General features: G+C 32.4%; 2 protein-coding genes across 12 annotated transcripts; one reads left to right on the top strand and one right to left on the bottom strand.

Moving 5' to 3' along the window:
* Positions 1 to 260: 260 nt before the first annotated feature.
* LOC142622192 (uncharacterized) lies at positions 261 to 7,595 on the top strand. 11 transcript variants are annotated; one of them, XR_012841874.1, is made up of 11 exons: positions 261 to 362; positions 460 to 533; positions 2,048 to 2,310; positions 3,935 to 4,019; positions 4,412 to 4,871; positions 4,976 to 5,205; positions 5,283 to 5,486; positions 5,575 to 5,667; positions 5,834 to 5,935; positions 6,496 to 6,878; positions 7,244 to 7,595. XR_012841874.1 is itself a non-coding variant. In XM_075795631.1 (11 exons), the coding sequence occupies exons 6-11, from the start codon at positions 4,646 to 4,648 to the stop codon at positions 6,724 to 6,726; spliced, it is 1,086 nt and encodes a 361-aa protein (XP_075651746.1). In that variant the 5' UTR covers positions 261 to 362; positions 460 to 533; positions 2,048 to 2,119; positions 2,201 to 2,261; positions 3,935 to 4,019; positions 4,412 to 4,645; the 3' UTR covers positions 6,727 to 6,885. The 11 variants fall into 11 exon arrangements, 10 of the variants coding, with proteins under 10 accessions (XP_075651746.1, XP_075651743.1, XP_075651744.1 ...); XM_075795631.1 differs by lacking the exon at positions 7,244 to 7,595 and having other exon boundaries at positions 2,048 to 2,119; positions 2,201 to 2,261; positions 6,496 to 6,885; XM_075795628.1 differs by lacking the exon at positions 7,244 to 7,595 and having other exon boundaries at positions 2,048 to 2,119; positions 2,201 to 2,310; positions 6,496 to 6,885.
* A 1,274-nt stretch (positions 7,596 to 8,869) lies between these two features.
* LOC142635479 (serine carboxypeptidase 24-like) lies at positions 8,870 to 14,314 on the bottom strand. The gene is made up of 10 exons (XM_075809626.1): positions 14,300 to 14,314; positions 13,193 to 13,481; positions 12,551 to 12,658; positions 12,349 to 12,444; positions 12,164 to 12,256; positions 11,977 to 12,062; positions 11,494 to 11,894; positions 11,170 to 11,265; positions 9,143 to 9,248; positions 8,870 to 9,013 (listed from the first exon to the last, which is right to left on the bottom strand). The coding sequence occupies exons 1-10, from the start codon at positions 14,312 to 14,314 to the stop codon at positions 8,870 to 8,872; spliced, it is 1,434 nt and encodes a 477-aa protein (XP_075665741.1).
* Between the last annotated feature and the right edge of the window lie 8,663 nt (positions 14,315 to 22,977).

Genomic DNA, 22,977 nt, shown 5'->3' with positions numbered 1-22,977 from the left:
TTCCCCGTACCGAACGCCACATTATTTCTGCAGTTGTTATAACTGTTGAAAAAAATATTAAAAAATATTTTATTTTAGTTTTTTTTTTTATGCAGGCACCGTAGGAAAAGGGGGTCAAAAGAGAGAATAGCTTAATCAACAGCTTGATCAACTGTAGAGAAAATAAATTAAATTTTGTATCAACGATTGTAAAACGTTGAAAAACAATAACATTATATTATATAAAAGCTCATTTTAAACTCTTAGAAACGTTAAGGAGATAGATATTTCCAAAAGGGGCTCTCTCGCTCTCACTCCTGCTCCCGCTCTCGCTCATAGCTCACATCTCTCTCGGCTCCTCATAGGTTCTCAGCTCCTCACAGGTTCTCTCTCTCTCTCTCTTCCTTCCTTGTGTTTTTTTGTTATTTTCTCGGCAACCAAACATAGTTTTTGACTTTGGTTGATTTTTCTTTGCTTCAGATTCACCGAGTTGGTACAATCGCATCCAAACATTGTATATATTCACACTTTTCCCTATCCAAACCTCTGATTAGGTATCTTCTATAAATTGATGAATCCAATTTCACATTCTCCTTGAAAACCTAACTTTCAATTTTCTATTTCTTTGTTTTTCCATAGATAGCATAAACGTTTTGTTTTTGATTTTGGATTTTTGTATATAACTTGTATAATTAAACTGCAAATCTAGAATTATTGTTTATTAATATAATTACTCTTACTGTATAATTTAGGTTTGTTTTTCAATGGTCTTTTGGAATTTAGAGTTTGAAGCGTTTTTCATCAGTGTTTTTCAATGGTCTTTTGGAATTCAGCTTTGAGGCTTATAGTAATAGGTTTCTCTGAAAAAAAAATGCGGATTGTGAAAATATTGGAATAATTTTCTCTTTACCTTCCTAAGGTCTAACTGTACTGTCACTTCAACATTATTTTCTATATCTTTGTCTGTACAAATATCTGTATAGGTTTGCAATAATTTTTTAAAAATGTGGATTGTGAATGAGGCTGATAATGTGGTCAAATTTTAGAATATTAGCGTGGCTTGTGAAAATCGGGCGATAAGGATTGATGTGGGGATGTCAAAAGGGTGTGGTGATGGGTTCCCGGAGGTTTTGGAGATTAGTGAGAATTCAGGGTTAAAAGTTTTGACCTCGAACCCATTGTATCGGGATAAGTATTTGCATAGAGAGGGGAAGAGAGGGATTGGGTTGTTGATTCCAGAACAATGACTGAAACAAGTGGAAGTGAAGGGTTAGGAGTTTGGGTAATCTAAACTTTTAACAATAAATTGGAAATGTCTTCACGAATTATCAAAATGTCTTCACGAGTTTGGATAATTTAATATTATTAGGGCCAGTTCTCTGCTATTAGATTTTACATTGTCTGTTTGAATCCCTATCAGGTGACTTGATTGGAAAGGTTGTCTTGCCAATATATGAGTGTGGAAATTCTACAACTTAGTCATAGACCTGTGGTTGTCCTAAATTGCATAGTCAAGGAACTCATTGGCTTCACCTGACTAGAAATATGCCTGGTGCATTAATCAATGGTGACCTTCCTAGTATCTTTTTGATGATAGGACTTGAATGCCTTGGGGCTAAGTTTAGAAGGGGAAGAGAAATCCTTAATTGTGTTTCCTAATATTGACTTAAAGGAAAAAAAAAACCTATTACAAATCACAAAAAAGGGATTATTCATTATGCTATTGTACTCTCATTTCAACAGCCAATTTAGGTCTTAGTTATTGGGTTTCTCTTCTGATGTTGATGAACTATTAGCTTCTTCTTTACAAATATTGTACTCTACTCATCTTGCTCAGGGGTGGATTTTTCTACTATCCTTCTTTTCTTCCATTTTTTGATAACATGATACTATGTTAATTTTAATTTTGTTGTGCCAGACACCTTGGTTCTAATGCAGTCATTTGCTCCCCTATTACATGCATCCCATTCAATTATTTTTACCAGCATAGTGGTTAGCCATGTGACTTGTTATTACAGATCTTCATCTAGATTATCTTCAACTGATCAATATCTTTTTTTTCATGTAGTTTGAAAGTTTTTTCTGTTGCTGGAGTTCTTGGGGTCTTCATTTTTCTTCCAATTAATTTTGTCGAAACTTAGTTAAGTGAAGATTCTTCTGATTTGTCAAACAAGTCTTTGGACTCTTTCAGTATTTCAAATGTCAATGATGGCTCAAACAGGTGACTATCAGCTGGCCAGATGGAAACAATGTATTTCTTGATAGTGAAGATAAAGATTGTGGTAACTAAGGAGAAATATGACATGAGCTGGTGAAAGAATATATTGTCTGGTTGTTACTCATTTTTCCTGTTTCTATTGATGCCATGTATATCACTGCATCATATTTCCCAATATTATTCTAGATGTGCTGTTTTCCTCTTTAGATGCTTTCAATTCTATTTGCTCCAGAATTTTTACACCAGTGTAGATATGTAAAACTCAAGAATGTAGAGATAAGAGCGATCAAGATATCTTTTTTTTTACCATTCATAGCAACAATAGAGTTGATGGTTTTCTCCCTCTGTTTGTGCTTACTTATAGTCAAGGAGGTGGTGTTTAAGCTAGGATAAAAGTGAACAGCTGAGAAATATATTATGTCTCCCTTTCCTGAGCTACGAAAATTCAATCTAAACTGTGCTTGTGAGAGAGAAAAAGTTTATGCCTCAAGTATAATAAATTGACTGTCTTAGTATCATTGTGAATGTGTATAACTGATTTTGTTATTAGTTTCACGAATCCAGTTTTGCCATTTTGGTAGAATTATAAACCACTTGGAAATGTCTCATGACCTAAAACTCTTTTACCTTCTCCTCGTGGAACCATGATATCAGCCATACCACATTTTGATAATTTAAATGTGTGTTTCTAGGTTAGCTTCATGAATTTGGTCTGTTCATACATTCTGTTAAGCTTTTATTTGCTTGTCAATGGACCCAATGAGTTGCTCGAGTTGAGGGCATGATTTGGCGTAGTAGTCAACTGAGAGTTGGCGAGTGGTATTGGTTGGTTTGGATAGACAATTTGAGGAATGAAGGGTAAGCAAGAAAGTGATGAGCAAACAAGTGAAAACAAACATGGAAGAAGAAGAAGATGAAGAAGGGACAGGCATGGTTTGGACTGTGGGGCAGATTAGGACAAAGGAGGAATAGTGGGAGGAGAATATAAAAAAGTAAAGACCATGAGTAAAAGTTTGTTGTGGGGCAAATTGTCATGTAGAAAATTAGTGAGAACCAAGACCCGTGAAGGCCAAAATATGAAATAAATAAAATAATGCTGGAGAGAGACGCTGTTGTGTTAGACCAAATAGGGGGTGAAGACTGAGGAGTAACATAGGTATCATGATAGTGGAAATTGAGCAAGAGACAAATTAAAGAGTGTCTGTTGGAATTATTGAAATCACATTTAAGAGGATTGGATCCCAACTGATATGGCTTAACCAGGAACAGAAACCTGTGGTCTCACTTTTAGTATTCTACTCTATAATTATTCACCAATGCTACGTACTTGATTTGATTTTGTTTATTTTTAATTTTAAGTCTTATATATATATATATATATATATATATATATATATAGTTTGATATGTGGTGCTTTTAGGCAATAAGAAATACGGTGTCTAGCATCTAGATTCTTCTTGTCACATTACAAAATTTGATTTAGGACGCAAAATAACCATTCACGGGTATCACCAATCATTGTGAAAATTGAAATTGTTGAGAATTTAACTTAATTCTTAGAATTTGTGAGACCAAAATATGAGTTCTTAACACTTTTTAGTGTGTTAATTCCTCTCTATTAAAATTGCTGTCTTTCTCCAGGTCACACAAAGGTCTTGCCTAACATCAAAAGCATTAAAGTAAAAATTGGATTCTTTGCTCTTCTTTATGATTAAATTGCTGTGGTTTTTGTTGCAGTGTTCATTTGGTGGAATTGCAAGGTACAGGTGAACTATATGCTATGAAGACAATGGAAAAGTCAATGATGCTGAACCGTAACAAGGTATGAATATATAAGAGAATTTTTATTTGACTGTTTAAAGATACCTAGCCATTTCCTTTCTATCTGAAGTGGTTCTGCCTACTTATGTACTTTTGCCAGTTGGGTAGAGACACTGTTCAAAGCTTTAGTGGCCATCATTAATTAAGCCTAAGAAGTTGGTTACACATTTAAACTTTATTGTATTATACTACTTATAATATGTTCCTACAAAAATGTTTCATACCTATGAATGTCTATATATGTACACTCATAAGTACGTAGTTCATAAATAAAAAAAATTATTAATTAACTCTTAATGTCCTTAGATATGCCTACTTTTAATAATGGAATTGTTAATGTCTCTGCTCTTTTTGGGAAAAGTGACATACATGTCTTCATTATTCCTTCCCAAGTACGGAGCTATTGCAAGAAAAGAGTCAGTTGGAAGTGCTAGAAACAATGGAGCTATTGCAAGAAAAGAGTTGGCTAGAAGTGCTAGAAACTATGGAGCTATGGCAAGAGAAGAGTCTACTAGAAGTGCTAGAAACAATGGAGCTATTGCAAGAGAAGAGTTGAGTAGAAGTGTTTGAGACTATGGAGCTATTGCAAGAGAAGAGTCAGCTGGAAGTGCTAGAAACTATGGAGCTATGGCAAGAGAAGAGTCTACTGGAAGTGCTACAAACAATGGAGCTATTGCAAGAGTAGAGTTGACTAGAAGTGTTAGAGACTATGGAGCTATTGCAAGAGAAGAGTCAGCTGGAAGTGCCAGAAACTATGGAGCTATGGCAAGAGAAGCAGCTGGAAGTGCTAGAAATAATGGAGCTATTGCAAGAGAAGAGTTTGAAACAAGTGAAAGTGGTGGCTCACGAGTTGGTAACTAAAACACTACATTTTTTGACATGTCTATCAAATTACCATTCTAATATTTGCAACCATCTATAGTTGACATGTGTCTATCAATTTTTTTGACTACACAGGAAATAAGAAAGGGCGAGGGGCTACACGAAATCTAAAACTTGCAAAACTTTTTACAAAGGAAAGGTTCCTAATCATATGGAAAAAGCGAAGACCAGTAGGGGAATACTCTAGAGTATTCAAATCGGAGTGGACTGCCCTTGTTAGACGGATTAGTATAGTACCTTTACAAGTCAAAGATTGGAGAGAGGTGCCTTATCAAAACAAAAGAAAGCTATTTGATTATATATTGGTGCGTTAAAAGTGTTTTGAAATAAAAGTTTTCTTTATAATGCACAATTGTAATCCTTATTAGTTTTCATTTTTTAGGAACGCGTCATTGTTGAGGGTCAAGAGACTCTTGTTTGGCGGCAAATGAATAGGTCATACAAAAGTTACCGAAGCTCCTTGAAGAAAAAATGGTTTAAGCCATATGAGGAGGATCCTGAGGAGGCACTAGAAATTTTGCCACCTAACATGACGGATGATGATTGGAACTATCTTGTGAATTTATGGAGCAATAAGGACTGGAAGGTACTACTACATATGGAAATCATTATCTTGTGAAATTTTATGGAGAATTAAAAATATTTTTTAATCCAATGTATGTTTTTGAATGTAGAATATGTGTGATAAAAACAAGTATAGTCGTTCCAAAAACTTTATCATTCACATTACTGGATCAAAAAGCTTCCAACAACGAAGTGAAGAAGAGGTTTGTCTATATCATTTTCTCAATCTTTGAAACTTAATTTTTTTAAGATAAAATATTTTTGCATAGTTATTTATGGTGCTTGAAATTTTATGAATGTCTATACTTTGTGTTGTTTAAATGATAGACATTTTATGGAATGTCTATGCTTTGTGTTGTTTAATGATAGAGGGAGAAAACTGGAGAAGATCCTAGCCGACTTCAATTATTTGAGATCACACATACGAGATCTAATGGGCAAGCTGTAAATGAAACTACACTGGAACCATTGGTATGGAAATTCCTAAAACTGCTTGTATGTTAGGATTGGATTTGTGGATTTATTATGTAGCTGGGTTCGAGGTCAGCTAGGCCTCCAAAATTTAGAGAAGGGAAAGAACAAGAAAAGAAAAGGGATAGGTTGCATTGAAAAATACACTTTGCTTGATTACCCACTATACAACTCATTGGTCTCTTATACAACACCAAAACAACTGTCAATGACCATCGGTCTCTAACTAACTCTAACTGACTTACACAGTTACCAACCAACTCTGATGTACCTCACATATGAACACTTACGCACGTATACAACTAGCACACTATCACAGCCTGCACTAGTCACTGCTTCATCATAGCTCTGCATCACAACACAGCCTGCACTGCATCACAACACCCTCTTATTATACAACATACAAACTAGTACCCACCCTCTTATTACCCAACATACAACTATGCCTAACATTGTATAACTTTTTATTAAGATTTATTTTTATATGCTACTAGAAAATATATTTTTTTATGTGCTTTTAGCAAATGTAGTATAAAATTATAAATGCTCTTTTAATGCAGATGAAATTTAAGAGACTTACTACTAAAGTGGCTGAAGGGTCTTTGCAAATGTCTGATGATGAAATGTTTGTAGACGTATTTGGACCTGAACATCATGGTCGTGTTCGTGGTTATGGTGATGGTATTAGTCCTATAGAGTTATGGGGTTCCTCTTCATCTACTATTCGTGACCTCCAAATGCAATTGAAAGAATCTGAGAAAGACGTAAGGAGAATGATGCAAACCTTTTGAGGCAATTGAAAGAATCTGAGGAAAGAAGCAAGGAGAATGATGCTAACCTTCCAAGGAAATTGAAAGAATCTGAGGAACACCACAAGGAGAGTGACGCTAATGTACAACTCTTGAAGGCACAAGTTAATCGGGTTGAGAATTTTCTAGCACAAGTACTAACTTTACCAATCAAGTTAGTTTGTTAACTTTACTTGTTCTTTTAAGTAAAGGGTTTGTTACCTTTTTTTTTGTGTAACCTTTGGATGGTTGGGTTTGTTTAACACTTTTCTGTTTACATTTCAAGCTGCCATTTTTTTGTTAAGAAAGGGTAAAAAGAAATGGTTTTGGGGATATGTGATGGTTCAATAAATTTTCCAGCTACTAGCTATGTTTTGAATACAAAATGTCATGGTTGAAAATGATATTTTTCCAACTCATAATATCCATACAAGAAGAAGGTCTTGCTTTATTTTCTTATCAAACCACGATGGTTCTTGTGCTGTTAATTATTGAATCTTTTGTTAATTTCCCATTGCAGGTTGTTGTTGGAAGTATATAGAAGAGAACAATCAGTCAGTTTTGTAGAGAAAGTATGAACTTTCATTCTATTTTGGCTGGATACATCTTCTTGTAGATACAGTCTGAGCTATCAGCAGTCTGTCAAGTGCTAAGTTTTGCAAGTTTTGATTCACCCTTTGCTTCAAGTGTAAAACAGATCTCATGATGATGATTTCCAAAATTCTTAGTTTGTGCAAAGTAAACATGTGACTTCCTCTTTACTTTTCTAAATATTCTTTGGCTCACTATGATATCATATGAATGAAATTACTACCATATGTAATGATTAGAACGTACAAGTGGTAGAATTTACAGGAAAATTACTTTTGTCTTGCTCTACATCTACACATTAAATTGTGAATCTGTTACCCTCTTGGTGGTCTTTTTTTATTTATTTATACAATTCTTGTTCTCTAAGCTATGTAGCCATGTATGTTGGACTGTGATGATGGTTTTGAATCATAGGCCTAAACTATGCAGGAGTATCTATATTCACCACCACCAATGTATTAAAGTTTACAAATTTAGAGTTCACACATTGTGATCGTAGTGTTATTGCCATCTTTTTTAGTACTAACTACTAATACTAATACTAATACTTTTGCTTTATGGTGGATAAATAAGTTGGGTTAAGTACTTTGGTGTTACATAGTCATCGTCTTCCATTTTTCACTGATTTATGTTGATTTTTTAAACATAAATCAGATTCATGAGTTGGTGGAATTGCCTTTAAGGCATCCAGAGCCTTTTGAAAATATTGGAGTGAAGCCTCCCAAGGGAATTTTGCTATATGGGCCTCTTGGTACTGGAAAGACGCTCAAAGCGAAGGGTATTGCTTTAGTTTTTTTTATTTTTTATTTTTTATTTTAAATACTTATTTCAACGGTTTCAAACTGTTGAAATTTATCTCAAGACAACATATATTTCAACAGTTTTCAATAATATTTCAACGTTTAATAACTGTTGATAAAAGTGAATCACATTTTTTGACGGTTACATAGGGTGTAGAAAAAAAATTTCGACACAGTTTTTAGTGGCGGTTCTCAACGGTCACTTAAACCGTCAAAAATACTTTTTTGATGGTTTCTAATACTTTTTTCGACGTTTTCAACCGTTGAAAATAACAAACTTTCTTGTAGTGCACCTTTGCTATAAAACCGAAAGTCTCAGCCCTTATATTTTTCAGGCCATGAAGAAAGGGTGAGTGATCTTGCCCAGAGCTTGGGAATGCCTCTAGGCCTCAGTGAGGGTTTAGAGTAAATATTTCTTCATCTCACACTGATATCTGCGATGCACTTCAATTGCTTTTGGTCCTTAATTAAGGATTGAAATTGGGTTACTCAGTTGGCTTTCTAAATTAAATGGCATGACACATAGGAAAGGGAAGCCATTAGTGAAAATGCCACGGTTTATCCTCTCAATTTTCTCAAACAAGGTTAAGATTTATTTTTTGGATTTGTGACTTGAAATGGAGAGGATCTTGTTCCATATATAGAGGCACTAATTTTAGATTTGTAATATATCAATCCAAATCATAAAACAATCACACTTAATAAGTTGCTCAAAGATAATCAATTTTCTTTAGTTATCATCCCCAAGTAATTTGTCAAGATTTTGGCAATTCCTTCCCTGCCAAAAAAGATTTGAAAAGAATGAGTGCTCGCTTGGGTTGAGATTTTGGAACCTCGTGGCCAGCCCCTCTCACTGTAGCAAAAGTTAGCTGATCGTAGACCTCTGTCCTTCCTCCTACCTATAAAAGAAGTTTAATTTTCATATTATTGTAACATTTCTTTGTGAATATTTATTTACCTATCTATATATTTTTGTTAGTGTGTTTGAGGTTTTGACTGATTTTTGGTAAGAAATTGTGTTTAATTACCTGATCATCTGCGTACCATGGATACCACTTAGTTTTAACTGTGAGATTGAGATGGTTGAGGGCTAGCCTAGTGCTAATCACTGGAACCACTGAATCTGTGTCCCCACTGCATCAACATAGAAGCAATTGCCTTAAAAATTAGATCTTTCCCTTTGTTTCTACATTTTAATTACTTTTCAAACCAATAGCAATTGCATTTACACTGCTCTTTAATTTGTATCACCACAACCTCTCATGTAGCCAAGGCTTCATAATATTTATTATGCTTATTTGTTTGTTTTGATATGGAATTGAGTATGTTTATAAACAAAAGCTTTAGGCTATAAACAGTAAATTATCAATAATGCATGGGAGGCAAACACAATGGATCATAATATGCATGCAAGATTTTATAAATAAAGAAAAAAAAAAGAAATATTGCATGCAAGAGCCACATATAGAGTATAGACTACAGAGTGATAACGGATAACCAATTCTCTCATAATTACGATAAAGCATTCAATCTTAAGTTATTCAAAATATAAATTTTAGCTTAAGGACTGGCTATAAATTTGAAGTTTGGTACAACAAGAAGTGTACAAGCTAGGAAGATGGCTATGCAAGCCCAAGTTTATGGCCTTTCAAATCAAGAGATGAAATCTATAGTGAAGGAACTACCGACACTAATATTAGAATAATTCTAGTATTACATAAAAATCATAATTTTTACGATACTTATTATACATGATAAATTGTAATTGACTGCTTGTCATTTTCATATAAACCACCTTTTTTATTTTTATTTTACCACTCACATTTTGTTACATCACAATTATGAGGAGAAGTTGTGAAAAATTTTGTAATCTTAGACAGATTTCTAATGTTAAATTTTCATTGGGATGTTATGTGACTAGACATTGTGAAATTGTAGAGTGCCTCTTTTTGTGCGGAAAATGTATCAAATATCAGGTCAGGGAAGATGATTTAATGGGCCATAACCTAATACAAATAGTTTTACAGTGCGCATGTTAATGAATCAGAAAGAAGGTTAGAGAATTGTTCTTCTTCTTTGATGGGTTGTATCCAAATTTTATTCATACAGGTTTTTTTTAAATGAGTTGATTAATGTATACTCTTATGACACACATTAATTATTTATTTTTAATAGTATTTTATAGAAAATTAAAAAAACTATAAAAAATTTAATAAAATTTTCAATTTTTCAGTCTTACATGGTCTTTTTTTCTTAAACATAGTCTTTTTGTTCATTGTTGTAGTGTCTTAATATTATCTCATCACTTGTAGTTGTACGTAGCCCAATCCAAGTCACCGGCCAAAAATTACTTACAACGTGATGCTAAAGCCAATGTTTACCAGGATTCAGATTAGGTGCAATACCTTGATGTAATTGTAATCAATGACTGAAATTGAAAGTTGAAAAAGCAACTTTCAATTTCAAACATTAAATAAAAGATATTAAAGAAGATTTAAAAAGTTAGAGTTAAAATGTAAAAAATGTAAAAAAATTTGTGAGAGAAAGTGGGTGAATTGCTTCAGGATATTGCACCTGATCTCAATCCAAGTGACTGTGACAGCAAGTACCCAGGTACAAATATTGATCTATGGCAATTTAGTGCACAAAATCCAAGAAAATTCTTCATCAAGATTGTACTGTATTGTACCAAATTATGATGGAGAAGCTTCCCCATAGAACCTCAAACACATGGACTAGTAGACAACGAACAACTTGCCTTTCCCTTGTACTTCCAAGGATCACAACTTACACTACCCAAAATGCTATGGGGAAATCATATTTCTATTCTAGTTTTTAAGGAGGAGAACAAAAGTGAGACAATGGTGAAATTTTTGCCGATTTTAACGTTTCTCATGCAATGTGATATATAATTTATTTATTCATATCTATTTATAAAAAGTTCAAAGTTCAGGGCACAAATATCGTAATGTGTGTTAATATAAGTGATGTTAATATAAAATTAATATTGCTTTAATTATAAAAATTTCTATCCCTAGAATTTAAAAACTTTTACCTGAAAACCCAGATTCTTAGACCAGTTGCAAACAACTTCTTGTATGTCGGTAACATAGAAAATTCAGAATCTGTCCAATTGTTGTGGATACCATCACTGCACAATAATAAAGTATATATAAGCATTAGATGTATTCATCAAAAACTTAGGTTTATGTTTTCAATTTTAAAAATAAACAAACAAAGTTAATAACCTTATGGCTCAACTCACATTTTCATTAATGTCTCTAATAAAGATATCTAGGTTCAAATCACTCCCTCCCAATTATCAAATTATTAAAAAGTAAATACATAAACAAAAAGTATCGAGTCGTTAAAAGAAAACCTGAAAGCAGTCCAGTTGTGAAGAATTCCGTTAACATTTGCATGCATTGCCTTTTGCACTTCCGGTAGATTATAATACTTCTCTGCATAATGCACAGTACATGGATCGTATCCAGAAACCCTTCGATGCAATAGAGTATTTTTTAGCCTTGGAGGATTCCAAGTATCATTAATTAATGTGACGCAAGGTGTTGTATAAATACTGTATTGATCTACGAATCCAAGCTCATATCTCTCGACATACGTCTGTGCACCAGCACATACCGATGATTCATTTACCTCCTTGAAATTGCATTCCTTGAGAATATATTGGTAGATTTTATCAGATATCATTGAGTGGCTCCACCGATATGTTATAATTCCAATTTTGTCATAGTAATTATCAAATGATGGATTCCCCACCTGCATAATTTGATTGAAATTTTTTAATTAGAGTTATGATCAAACTTGGTGTTCAAATTTGTGTTAATTATGTATTACTTACTATAAATCCTTTAAAGTTGAAGGCGGGTTGCAAGAGTGCCTTATTGTATTCGACAATTTTCTCTGCCAATTGGGGAACATAATGCCCTATAAAAAAAAATTAAAACATTAGCTTAAGATTATTTAGCATTACTCATAATTATGTAATAATAAGTTATTAGTTATTTGTTGCATATATATATATATACCAGCATAGCTCTCCCCAGCAATGTAGAATTCTCGATGTTTGTATTGTGGAAATCTTGACATCCAACTAATTAGAAATACTAGAGCATCCTCAGCTGTGTCACAAAATTGGTAGCGCATAGGATTCACTTACATCATAATTTTATGGAAATTAAATAATAATAAAAAAATCATCAAAATCTACTACCAGTCCGTTTATCTCCAGAATCTTTAAGATTGGAGCTTGTATTTGTGTACGAGAAACCAACACCAGCAGGTGATTCAAGAAATAAAAGATTCGCTTCTGTTAGCACAAAAAGTAAAGATGTGATAAATTTTAGCCACAAATTAGCAAAGATAAAGGTTTACCAACTTGCTGAATATTAATTATTTTGAATAGTAGTTGTTACCTCTATTCCATGAATACTCATTGAGATAAAGAGATGAACCAGTACTGTTAATCCTAAATGGCCCGATTTCCTCTGATGCTCCATATGCCACCGATGAAGCACCTGGCCCTGCACAATTACGCAATGTATAATTTTTAATTAGATGATTCAGGTCAATCTTTTGTGAAGTTAAGCCATGTGGTAGGTACAAAATAGAGTAGTGATCATTTGTTAAGTAGCATAATTTTAGTATAGTTAGAAGTTAGTATCGAAAGATGTGTTTTGTTAACAAATTCTCTAAGAAAATTGTTAATAAACCATTTAAGAACAATTTTATAAAAACCCGTCAAAAAAATTAGTTATACTTTTCTTTTCTTATAAAAAGTTTCTAAAAATGTTTCAAAACTAATTCCCTTAGAGCATTCATTAATTTTTCACATAAAGGATAACAAAATACGTATAACCTTTCTACTTAAAAAAAAAAAAATTATTTGAGTTTCTATAGTTGTGTACAACCTTTTACAAATATATTGAAGCACCTAGCTAATGAGGTTATGACCTTCCCTTTTCATTGATAATTGTTGTTATCCTATCACCCTAGAATTACAAAAGAATAGTATAGTCGGTGGAAATTAAAAGAAAGTGAGAAACAAGTAAACTAACCTCCATTGAGCCAAAGAACAAGAGGTTTCTTTTCAGGAAAAGAAGTGGCTTCAGTCAACCAGTAGAAGAGAGCGCGTCCATGTTGCTCGTTGACCGTAACATAGCCGGAAAATTGAGAAAATGTGACTGGTGGTTGTCCAGGCAGTGCTGAAATTCGATCTAGCTCTTGTTGTTTTGGCAAGGTAGCAATGGCAGTGGTGATGGTTGAAGAGAAAAAGAGTAAGGACATGAAGAGTTTAAGGACTACACTTTGGAACACCATTGGACCCTCCAGCAAGCCAACTGATACCTGGATCCGAACTTAGTTAATAAGCCAGCACAATATCATAAATGCACCATAAGAGATCTCTCACTTAGGATTACAATAGTAATCATCCAGTAATTAGGAACTATAGTGACGTAGTATTTTCCCTCTCTCTCAATTGTGGATGTTGCTAATTAAATTAATGTAAAAGAAGGAAATATTATGTCGCTATATTTTGGGAATATCTAATGATTTTTTAGTTTACAAATACAATGTATCAACTACCAAGCCACTCCTTCCCAAAAAAAAAAAAAAAAAAAAAAAAAAAAAAAAAAAAAAAAACAACCAAGCCACTAGTACTATTCTCACTCATTTAATTGAGAGGTTGAGATAAAATTACCAAAGTTTACATTTAATTTTATAGGCCCATTTGTCCAAAGTTTAACCAAGTTTTAGGATGATATATACTAACTCAGTTAATTGAAAGGTTGAGTCAAACCAAGTTTTTTATGTTTGGTTTAGAAAATCAGGTTTTATAAAGGAATGTCACTTAGCACATAGGGTGGGTTTGGTTGGGGATGGAAAAGTTGGAGAATAGAAAATGGGGGAGATGATGGAAAAGTTTTAGTTTTCTTTATTTGTATTTGGTTAAAGGATGAAAAAGTGGAGGGATGGAAAATAAAGTTTACATAAATTTACTCTTATGCCCCTATTATGTAACTTTTTTATATATAAATATTTTATAACTGAAAAAAAAAAATTGTTTTGGAATAAAATAAGCAAGCCAAACATTTAGCAAATAACCCATAAAAAGAAAGAAAAAAAAAAAAAGAAAAGAGAAAAAAACTGGTGGGCCAACCAACCTTTTCTCCCCTCATTTTCTATCCAATTGGAGGGTGGATAGGGATGTTGGGGGGCAGGGGCTGAAAAATGGTGGGCCCAAGAAGAAAACAACCAAGCCCCACCGTTTATTCCCCCCCCCCCCCCTCCCCCCAAATCACTCCAACCAAACACTCTTCTCACCTAAAATCTCTCATGTTTCTCTCTTACATTTTCTACCCTCCTTATTTTCACTTCAATCAAATGCACCAAAAGTCCTATGCATTGTCTGTTGGAAAACATAGTTTTGTATCAAATGCAAAACAATACAGCGAAAACAACATAAGAATCTACTTCATTCATGAAAAATAGCATACAAACTTGAATTCTAGAACAAAAATAGAAAGCATACCTTAATGTGGTGATTTTAAGAAACAAAGTAGATGATCAATCTCAAAAACCATTCAACCTTTACCCCAATTTCACACGGTGCCCAAGATGTGTGGTCAATTCTTTGTACGTTTTATTAAGATCTTTCTAAGGATTAAGTAGTAAAGGAAGATAGTTTGGGTTGAATTTGAGGCCAACCCGGCCTCCAAGAAGTGTGAAAGAGATAAGAGAGGAAATAAGGGAGATTAGGTAATGGCTTGGGTTAATTCTTCAATGATTCCATTATTGAGATCTTTGTTCCCTTTATACAATTCAGTTGCCAGCAATTTGTTACAATTCTGGTATGCCTAGCCAACTAATTAACTAAGTACGTACTTTCAATTTAGTTGCTTGCTATTTGTATCCAATTCTAGTATTCCTAGCAAACTAACGAACTACTTTCTCAATTACAATACATGATTACACATCAATCTATTAAACATCAGCACAACTTTGACACAAAAGTAACCTCCGAACTAAAGTACACTCATTTGTAACAGCTTCCTGCAACTAACCTCATTCTGGCCTTAACAAGTTCTTTTTCTTGTGTTATGAAAAGTTTGTTTGACCTTAACAAGTTATTTTTCTTGTATTATGAAAAGTTTGTTTGAAGAGAGATACCAGAGAAAACTGTTTTCTTTTCTTTTAATTGTACATTTGTACTTATGTTTTAATTGTCTAGGTAGTTATTTTATTTAATAACTCTTATTGAATAATCATTTGATTCATTAATTGGGCTTGCCTTTTGGGCTAATACAATTGGGCATTAGTATGTGGCTTGAGATGGGTCCAAATGGACAAATAAAGCTCTAACTTCAAAATGTTTTGGGCTATAGTTCTTTAACAAGTCAAAAGATATCATTAATTATATAATATATACCACTATGAAAATATAATTGCATTTTAGGCCTTATAGTCTTCACAAATAAAACACCCGATTGCATCATCGACTATGAACTACGTTTTTTAGTTTACAAGAAACTTGTGATTTATATCATTTATAACTAAAGCAAATAGATTACATACAATGCACTTCAAGGATTATATGATAATGTCCAATTAGTTCATGTACAAATAGTCTCATATAATTAAATACTATTACTTAAAATATGACAATAAATTGGATTTTAAGGCACTAATCCTAACATTGTCTTCCAAATAAAAGAAGATATAAGTATCTAAAATTCCTTTTTTTTTTATTTTTTTTTTAATTTAACCTTTAGTGAAAGAGTGGTGTTTAAATAAAGTAAAGGATAATTTATAGAAGTAACCAATTTTATGTCTATTAATTTTTCAAAGAGATATATATTTTGGGATATCCTAAAATAGAATACAAGACAAATGAATAAAAATCTTATGTCTCACTTTTTATATTTTACTTTATACTCTACTAATTACGACTTCTCACATACTCCTTTTTCTTTTCCTTATAAAATAACCAAAATTTAAAATAGTAAAAAACACCTTGACCCATAGGAATCATGATTGGATGAGTATAAAGTGGAATAAAAAAATGGGATAAAGAATTTTTGTTTATGACCAAAATATAGAATGAAAATAGATTTCTTATCATACTTTTTGTATTCTATTTTATTTTTTATCAATTGTAATATATCATGTGTTTATTTATTTATCTGTTAGTTATTTTATAAGAAAAGTGAAAAGAATACATGGTGATGGTGCAAAGGAAAAAACAAAATCATAAAAAATTTCAACATCAAAGAAAAATCACTTGGACTTATAATTTTTCAAAATTGGCCTGTTAATTTACTTCTATTCTAACAAATTATCTGTAATTAATTGGCTAATATCCCATGTGGTGGATTGTCCCAGAAAAACTTGTTTGTCTGGTGGATGTGATTTGGAGTTTGGTCATCCTTCCACAAATATTATATCCCTTTCATATTGGCTTATAATGAAAGTAGTGAACCAAATTTGATTGATTGATTTTAATTATTAGTTCTGCCGGTTGAAAAACAAATTTCAAATTATGACTTAGCTGAACTCATGAAAATGATTTAGTTATTCCTCACAACTGAGAAAAGGGCATATTCATTATTAATCATATTACAATGATTATTAGATGACTTATGAGTAACCTTGAATTTGTGTGCTACATAGCTATATATTAAATACAATTTGATTGAACTTAACAAATGAAAAATGATTAACAGATGACTAATAAGTGACCTTGTATTAGGTGCACCTGCAATTTGATTGAACTTGACAAATGAACCTAATTCCAAAGTGTTAAATATAAAAATATGAATGGAAGTCCCAACTGAAGAAAAAATAAAGAAGTCAATGAATTAATATTAACATAAATGGATCAAGATTAAACTTTTAGTTTCGCTTTTGGGGGTTAAGTATCTATCTAGAGCATCAATGCATCAATGCACTGGACACGATTCCATACAAATACATATCGAATTTCAGTTTGGATCTTATGTGCATTGTCTTTTTTGGTTCTTCAAGATGTCAAAAAGTTTTGTTGGAAATCTTTTCTTCTTTTCTTAGCAAATTAGAGATTTTTTTTTCATGGGATTGTTGTTGTGATGGGCTTTTCAACATGTACTCCTAGTAAAGATTTTATTAACAATAATATTTGTGTCGTTATATATATATAGGGTTATGTTATCCCGTGCTCTTAGGCAAATTGTTAGTAAACCATGTTTTTTTAGAAGAATAATAATCCATGTTAGGAAATGTTTTACACTAATTTTATGGAAAATATATAAAGCAGTAAAAAAATTTATATATATATATATATATATATATATATATATCCCTCAATTGTATAGTATCAAACTTGATATCCATTTCACCAAAAAAGAAATTGATTTTCTCTAAATATCCTTACCACATCAGCTACTTTGTTTAGTTGTTAAATTTAATTTGGTCAAAGAATCAAAATCAATGGGGTTCTCCCTTCCTTTGTGGCTCATATAGAGTGAGATAACTGGATAAGATCAACATCTTTTTATTTCCTTCGAGTCTCAAATGTTACAATCAATCCCATATCATCAACATTAATTGCATGAGGAATTAAAGAAGTTGGGGGGGTGATATTATATCTCCGTTTAGGAAAAGAGTTTGACTTAATGGAATATTACAAATATTGGTTTCATATGATGGTTATGATCTCAGCCATCGAAGCACTATGTCCCAACGGCTATGGTACCGGCTGTTGATGACCTATACCTTAAGAAAGATCAGTTCGCTACACTATTTTCTCTCTTTATTCATAAGACTGTAAACAAGTCTAATCTTATTTAGTTTTAGTTTTATTTCAGACTAGTCGTTAATCCATCCACTGCATGGTAATAGCTATTAGATGATTTTTTTTTTTAAAGCTACTATTTTTTAGTTGGAGTAGTAAGAAAAAAATGCATGAAATTAAAAAAAAAAAATGATATTGAAAGAAATAGCACAAAGTTTTATTAGTTAGGCAAAAGAAATCAATGTTGTTTTATTTATCATGTTTTTTAAGGGAATAAGAAACATAAACTTGCGTCTCTAGCTTAGTTTGTGTTGTATATATAGGTATATACAAGATATCTTGTAATATATATACCAAATGCGCCTATAGGAATGCCATAACCCTTCAAATTGAATATATCAAAAGTGTCTATTAAAATATCATAACCCTTCATATTGAATATAACAAAAGATGCCTATTGAAATGTCATAAGCCATTAAATGTGTCTATTGACCGAAAAGGTGCCTATGAATGAAAATGTGTCTATTAACTGAAAAGGTATCTATTGACCAAAAATAAGCCTATTGAATGAAAATGTGTCTTTTGACCGAAAAAGTGCCTATTGAATGAAAATGTGTCTATTGACAAAAAATGTGCATATTATATGAAAATGTGTCTATTGAAGGGTCATAATCATTTAAGTATAAATAGTGGTTCATATTCATTTGGTAGCTTCTCCTTAACTTCTTCTCTTTCATCTTTCTTAGAAACACAAGAAACCTGTGATTCTTCTTCAAAATTACTATTTTTAAAACCCAATAAACTTGGTTGTATCTTGGGGATAAATTCGTAGCAACTCTTGTGTGGAGTCAAATATTGTCTAAGGATCACATACAATTGTGCTTTCAAGTCAATCAAATTTTTTGTTTGTCTACTAAATCATTTCATTATTTCATTATATTACTCCTCTAAATTCCCAACAATTTGGATAGTTGATTTTTTTGTAAGTCATTTTTTGTTTTTTGGGTTAAATAGTGAAAAGGTTCAGAAATCATGTCACACCAACGGTAGCAACGATAATACTGAACGATTTCTTTAAACACCTTACATATACTTTTCTTCTTAGATTTCTCATTCTCTTCCCTATGCCTTATCGATTTTTTTTCCTATCAATGACAATTTTTTTTAATATATACATCTTATGGGAAACGGTGAGTAGATACTAAAACTTAACGAACAAAATGAAAAAGCACAACTATTTAGTATTTTAAAATGTATACGTGGCATAAATTTATATAGCCACACGTGACGCAATAAGGAATGGTTATCAAAAAAATCAAATGTTTCACTTTTATATTATTATTACTTGTCGCAACTACTGAATGTGTCTCTAGTTTAGTTTGGTTGTATTTATAGGTATACACAAGATAGGTTGTAATATATATACCAAAATGTGCATATTGAAATGTCAGAACCCTTTAACTTGGATATACCAAAAGGTGCCTATTAAAATGGCATAACCATTCATGTTGGATATACCAAAAGGTGAGTAAATCGCAATGTGGAAAGAAGATTAACATAAAGATTGCAAGCATGTAAGAGAAAAAAATATCTAACCATTCTTTAAGCCTCTAAACAAAACAATGAAGCTCATGTAGCTAGGATTGATCTTCTAGGGTTTTTCCCCAACTTCAACAAATATAGAGGAAAAGGGTTAAGACTTAAGAATCAAAATCTCTAATTTAATGCTTTGAGAAATTTAGACTTTAGATTGTAAAGCCATAGGATGGCAAAAGTAGATTTAGTGGTTCAGCCAAGAATATGAGTGATGAAGAGGCGGCCAGAGAGCAGAACCCGCCTGAGATGCGACTTGCGAGAGAGAAAAGAACCAAATGTTTTTTTTTTTGGGTTTTATATGTCAACCCGATTGACCGGTAACTAATATTCTACTAAAATTACATAAATGGTTAAGATTAAAACAAGTAAAATCTAGTGGCTAGGATTTATGTGGGTACCGTACCCACCACAAAAAAAGAGGGAGTACAGTAGAATGACCCCTTTTAACAATTAAAAAGTTATTGAAAATCAAAGATTATAGTTATTAGTTAGAATTGATTTTTAAAACAATCTTCTTATGGTATCTCAAAAGTTTAGCAATTTTACTTTTTTAATAGTTAAAAAGTTATTGAAAATCAAACATTATAGTTTTTTTTTTGGTAAATAAAAAATGGGTAGAAAGGGGCAACCAGTGTGGCTTCCCTACCTGAGTGTAACCATAATAGCACCTACTTACTTCTAAGCGAGACCCCATACTCCCGGTCTGTGTGAGAAACTCATTTAGTTTTTAGGTCAACCATTGGGGATGGAGATGAGATATAAGGAGAACCAATACACAATTAGTTGTTAACATTCGAACCCAAGTCCTAAGACTTGTTGGCCCAGTATCTTACCAACTAGACCACCCGAATGTTGGTAATATTACAGTTATTAGTTAGAATTGATTTTTTTTTTCAATGAACTTATCATAGTGTCTCACAAGAATAACAATTTTACTAAAAAGAATTAATGAGTTGCCGTCAATTGCAAATAATAATTACTGCTCAACCCTTAAATTAGGATATTTGATTGCAAAAATATTCTATTTTACCCTGATAATAGATTGCAAAAGTTGATTTGTTGGAGGAGACATCACAATTGAGCACACTATTTACCAAGGTTGTCAAAATCGAGATCCTATGTAGAACTGTGGGAGCTAGGTAGGATCATGGATTGTAGGATCGGATCGTGGATTGTAAGATCCTACCTATTTTCAGATTTTAAGCAAAAAACACATTGATAGTTTTTAGGTTCTAAAGATTTAGGATTAAATATTTAAAATTTCAATTTGTATGTGTTGGCAAACCGAGAACAAAAACATGTCTAGGATATGTGTTAGACATTGCTCAAAGTGGTTCAGGTCAAAACTCAAGAATGTACAAACTGCAAGAAAAAGGATTAACTTTCTGAGAAGCTCGACCAATTGAATAGTGGAGCTCGATCGATCAAAAATCGCATAAAAAGAATTTCTGCAGATTTTTAGACAGGCCCAAGCCCGAGAAAATGTTTAGGGTTTCAATCCAACACTCCTATGTATAAAAGGAAAACTCTAGCTACGTTTCGAAAACTCTAGGAAGACTTGTGAGTTACTCTTGTGAGATTTGAGAGGTTCTATACATTCTAACTCTACAAGCATCTACCGAAACAAGATCTACAATCAAGTGCTGGTGGAATCTAGTCGCTGCAAAGATCAACAAGCTATGATCTGAAACCTTTGAGTGGGATCTCAAAGCCACAAGTGTGGGTGCTTGTGTAGCGCAAATCCAAGAGAGGAGTTCGTGGATTCGAAGCTTACACGTTGTCGTGTCAGTAAGTTACTACTGGAGGTAGCAATAGATTTACTGATGGTAAAAACTTCAACCCTCTATAATGGGTTTGTTTTACCTTAAGGATAGCTAGGTCAAATCCTCTCTAGGTTTTACTTTGAAACTATTAGTTTCATTGGTTTTCCTGAATCATCATATCGTTGTGTTCTTTATTTTCCCCTACTGTGCATGGTATAATTTGTCCTTGTTTAACCTAGATCTCATAATTAACCTAAGTAATTACTTGGCCAATATATTAGGTTAAACAATCTGCTTTTAGGGGTCTAAACAAACAAATAATAATGACTTTGTATGTTGAATAATCATGTAAAATATGAATCCATCCATATATAAAAAAAAGATTTGCATCATAAAATGTAATTTGCATGCACTACATCGTTACATCACACTAATGAAACAAAATATATTTAACTTTTGACATAATGTATCTAAAAAGTACAATACATGTTAATTAGCAACTAAGTACCAAAATATTATCTACACATATGGAAAATGCTTTCTAAATTCTAAGTTCCAAATCCAAAATATTATCACCACTTGTACAACATTCTCCTCTCCAATCCTATCCACAACTTCATCTAACATTTGACAAACAATTTTAGCTATTTCAGATGTATTAGATGTGTCTATAGAATATAGGAAAATGGTTCCTTTGGGACTATTCACCAAAAAATTACAGATGGATCTTCTTTTCTTATTTGACCAGCCATCAGACATAATTGAACAATCTTTTTTTTTTTTTTTTTTTTTTTCAATTCAACCTTATATTCTTCAAGCTTTGTTGTGTAAAATCTACCTCTTTCTTCAAGCATGTCTCCCTAATCTCATGATAGGAAGAGGCTTGAGGCCAATTCCAAATCTTGAAATCATATCAATCATTCGCAGAAACTCCAGATTTTTGACACAATTAAAGGAATGACACTAGTGTAGAAGAATCTAGCAATTTGTTGGATCACTATATCATGTTCTCCTTTTTTAAACATACGATTCATTGTTACTTGCTTTTTTTTTTTTTTTTTTTTTTGTAACAAACTTATCCATGGAGCCTATGCATTTGCCCCTCCCTTTTGATGAATGTAGTTGTTGTACTTCAACTAATTCATCATCACTGCATCATCCTCTTCTTTTATATTATAACACATCTTCTTTTTTATAGATGCTTTAGCTTGGGCATTCAAAAAAGCCACAAATTTCTCCTTCAACCTTTCTGGCACATTAGGACAAGCTGAAACATTTTTTCCTAATTCCAGCTAAATGATGCTTTAGCCGATATATGCCACCACTATGAATTTCTTTGGAATAATTACCTTGAACTTGCCTTGTACCTAGTTCAACACTATGATCCCATCCTGGTTCAAACCTATTTCTTGGTGCATTTTTCGCTTAATTTTCTTTCTAGCAAAAGTAGACATTGTATATTTGTACTAGAGCTACAAAAAAAGACACCAAGATACAGAGCATGCTCAAAAAATCACACAGAGAATTCATCAAGCAGATTGTGTGCAATTCTAAACTACTAATTGTGTTTACTAATATTTCTCAAAGAATCAAATAATGAAGATCCTGTTTCATAATTTTTCAAATTTTACTTAATTTAGTTAACAAAGTGGAAAAATTAAAACCTTAAAAGCTTCATCAAAATCATATACACAACACAACAATGTGGAATCAA

Source organism: Castanea sativa, chromosome 1 (genome assembly GCF_040712315.1).
Source record: "Castanea sativa cultivar Marrone di Chiusa Pesio chromosome 1, ASM4071231v1".
NCBI classification, from domain to species: domain Eukaryota; kingdom Viridiplantae; phylum Streptophyta; class Magnoliopsida; order Fagales; family Fagaceae; genus Castanea; species Castanea sativa.
Note: the sequence above shows the minus strand (reverse complement) of the source record. Positions and strands in the feature narration are given on the sequence as shown.

Bases quoted from the DNA above. Each gene is read 5' to 3' on its own strand.
- LOC142635479 (XM_075809626.1), bottom strand. The intron at 12,257-12,348 runs GTAGTAGATTTT...TTTGTGACACAG, and splicing joins TTCTGGAGATAAACGGACTG to CTGAGGATGCTCTAGTATTT. The intron at 9,014-9,142 runs GTAATTAAACAC...CTTCTTTTATAG, and splicing joins CATGGTACGCAGATGATCAG to GTAGGAGGAAGGACAGAGGT.
- LOC142622192 (XM_075795632.1), top strand. From the start codon at position 4,646: ATGGCAAGAGAAGAGTCTACTGGAAGTGCTACAAACAATGGAGCTATT. The intron at 4,872-4,975 runs GTAACTAAAACA...TTGACTACACAG, and splicing joins AAGTGGTGGCTCACGAGTTG to GAAATAAGAAAGGGCGAGGG. The intron at 5,206-5,282 runs GTGCGTTAAAAG...TTCATTTTTTAG, and splicing joins AGCTATTTGATTATATATTG to GAACGCGTCATTGTTGAGGG.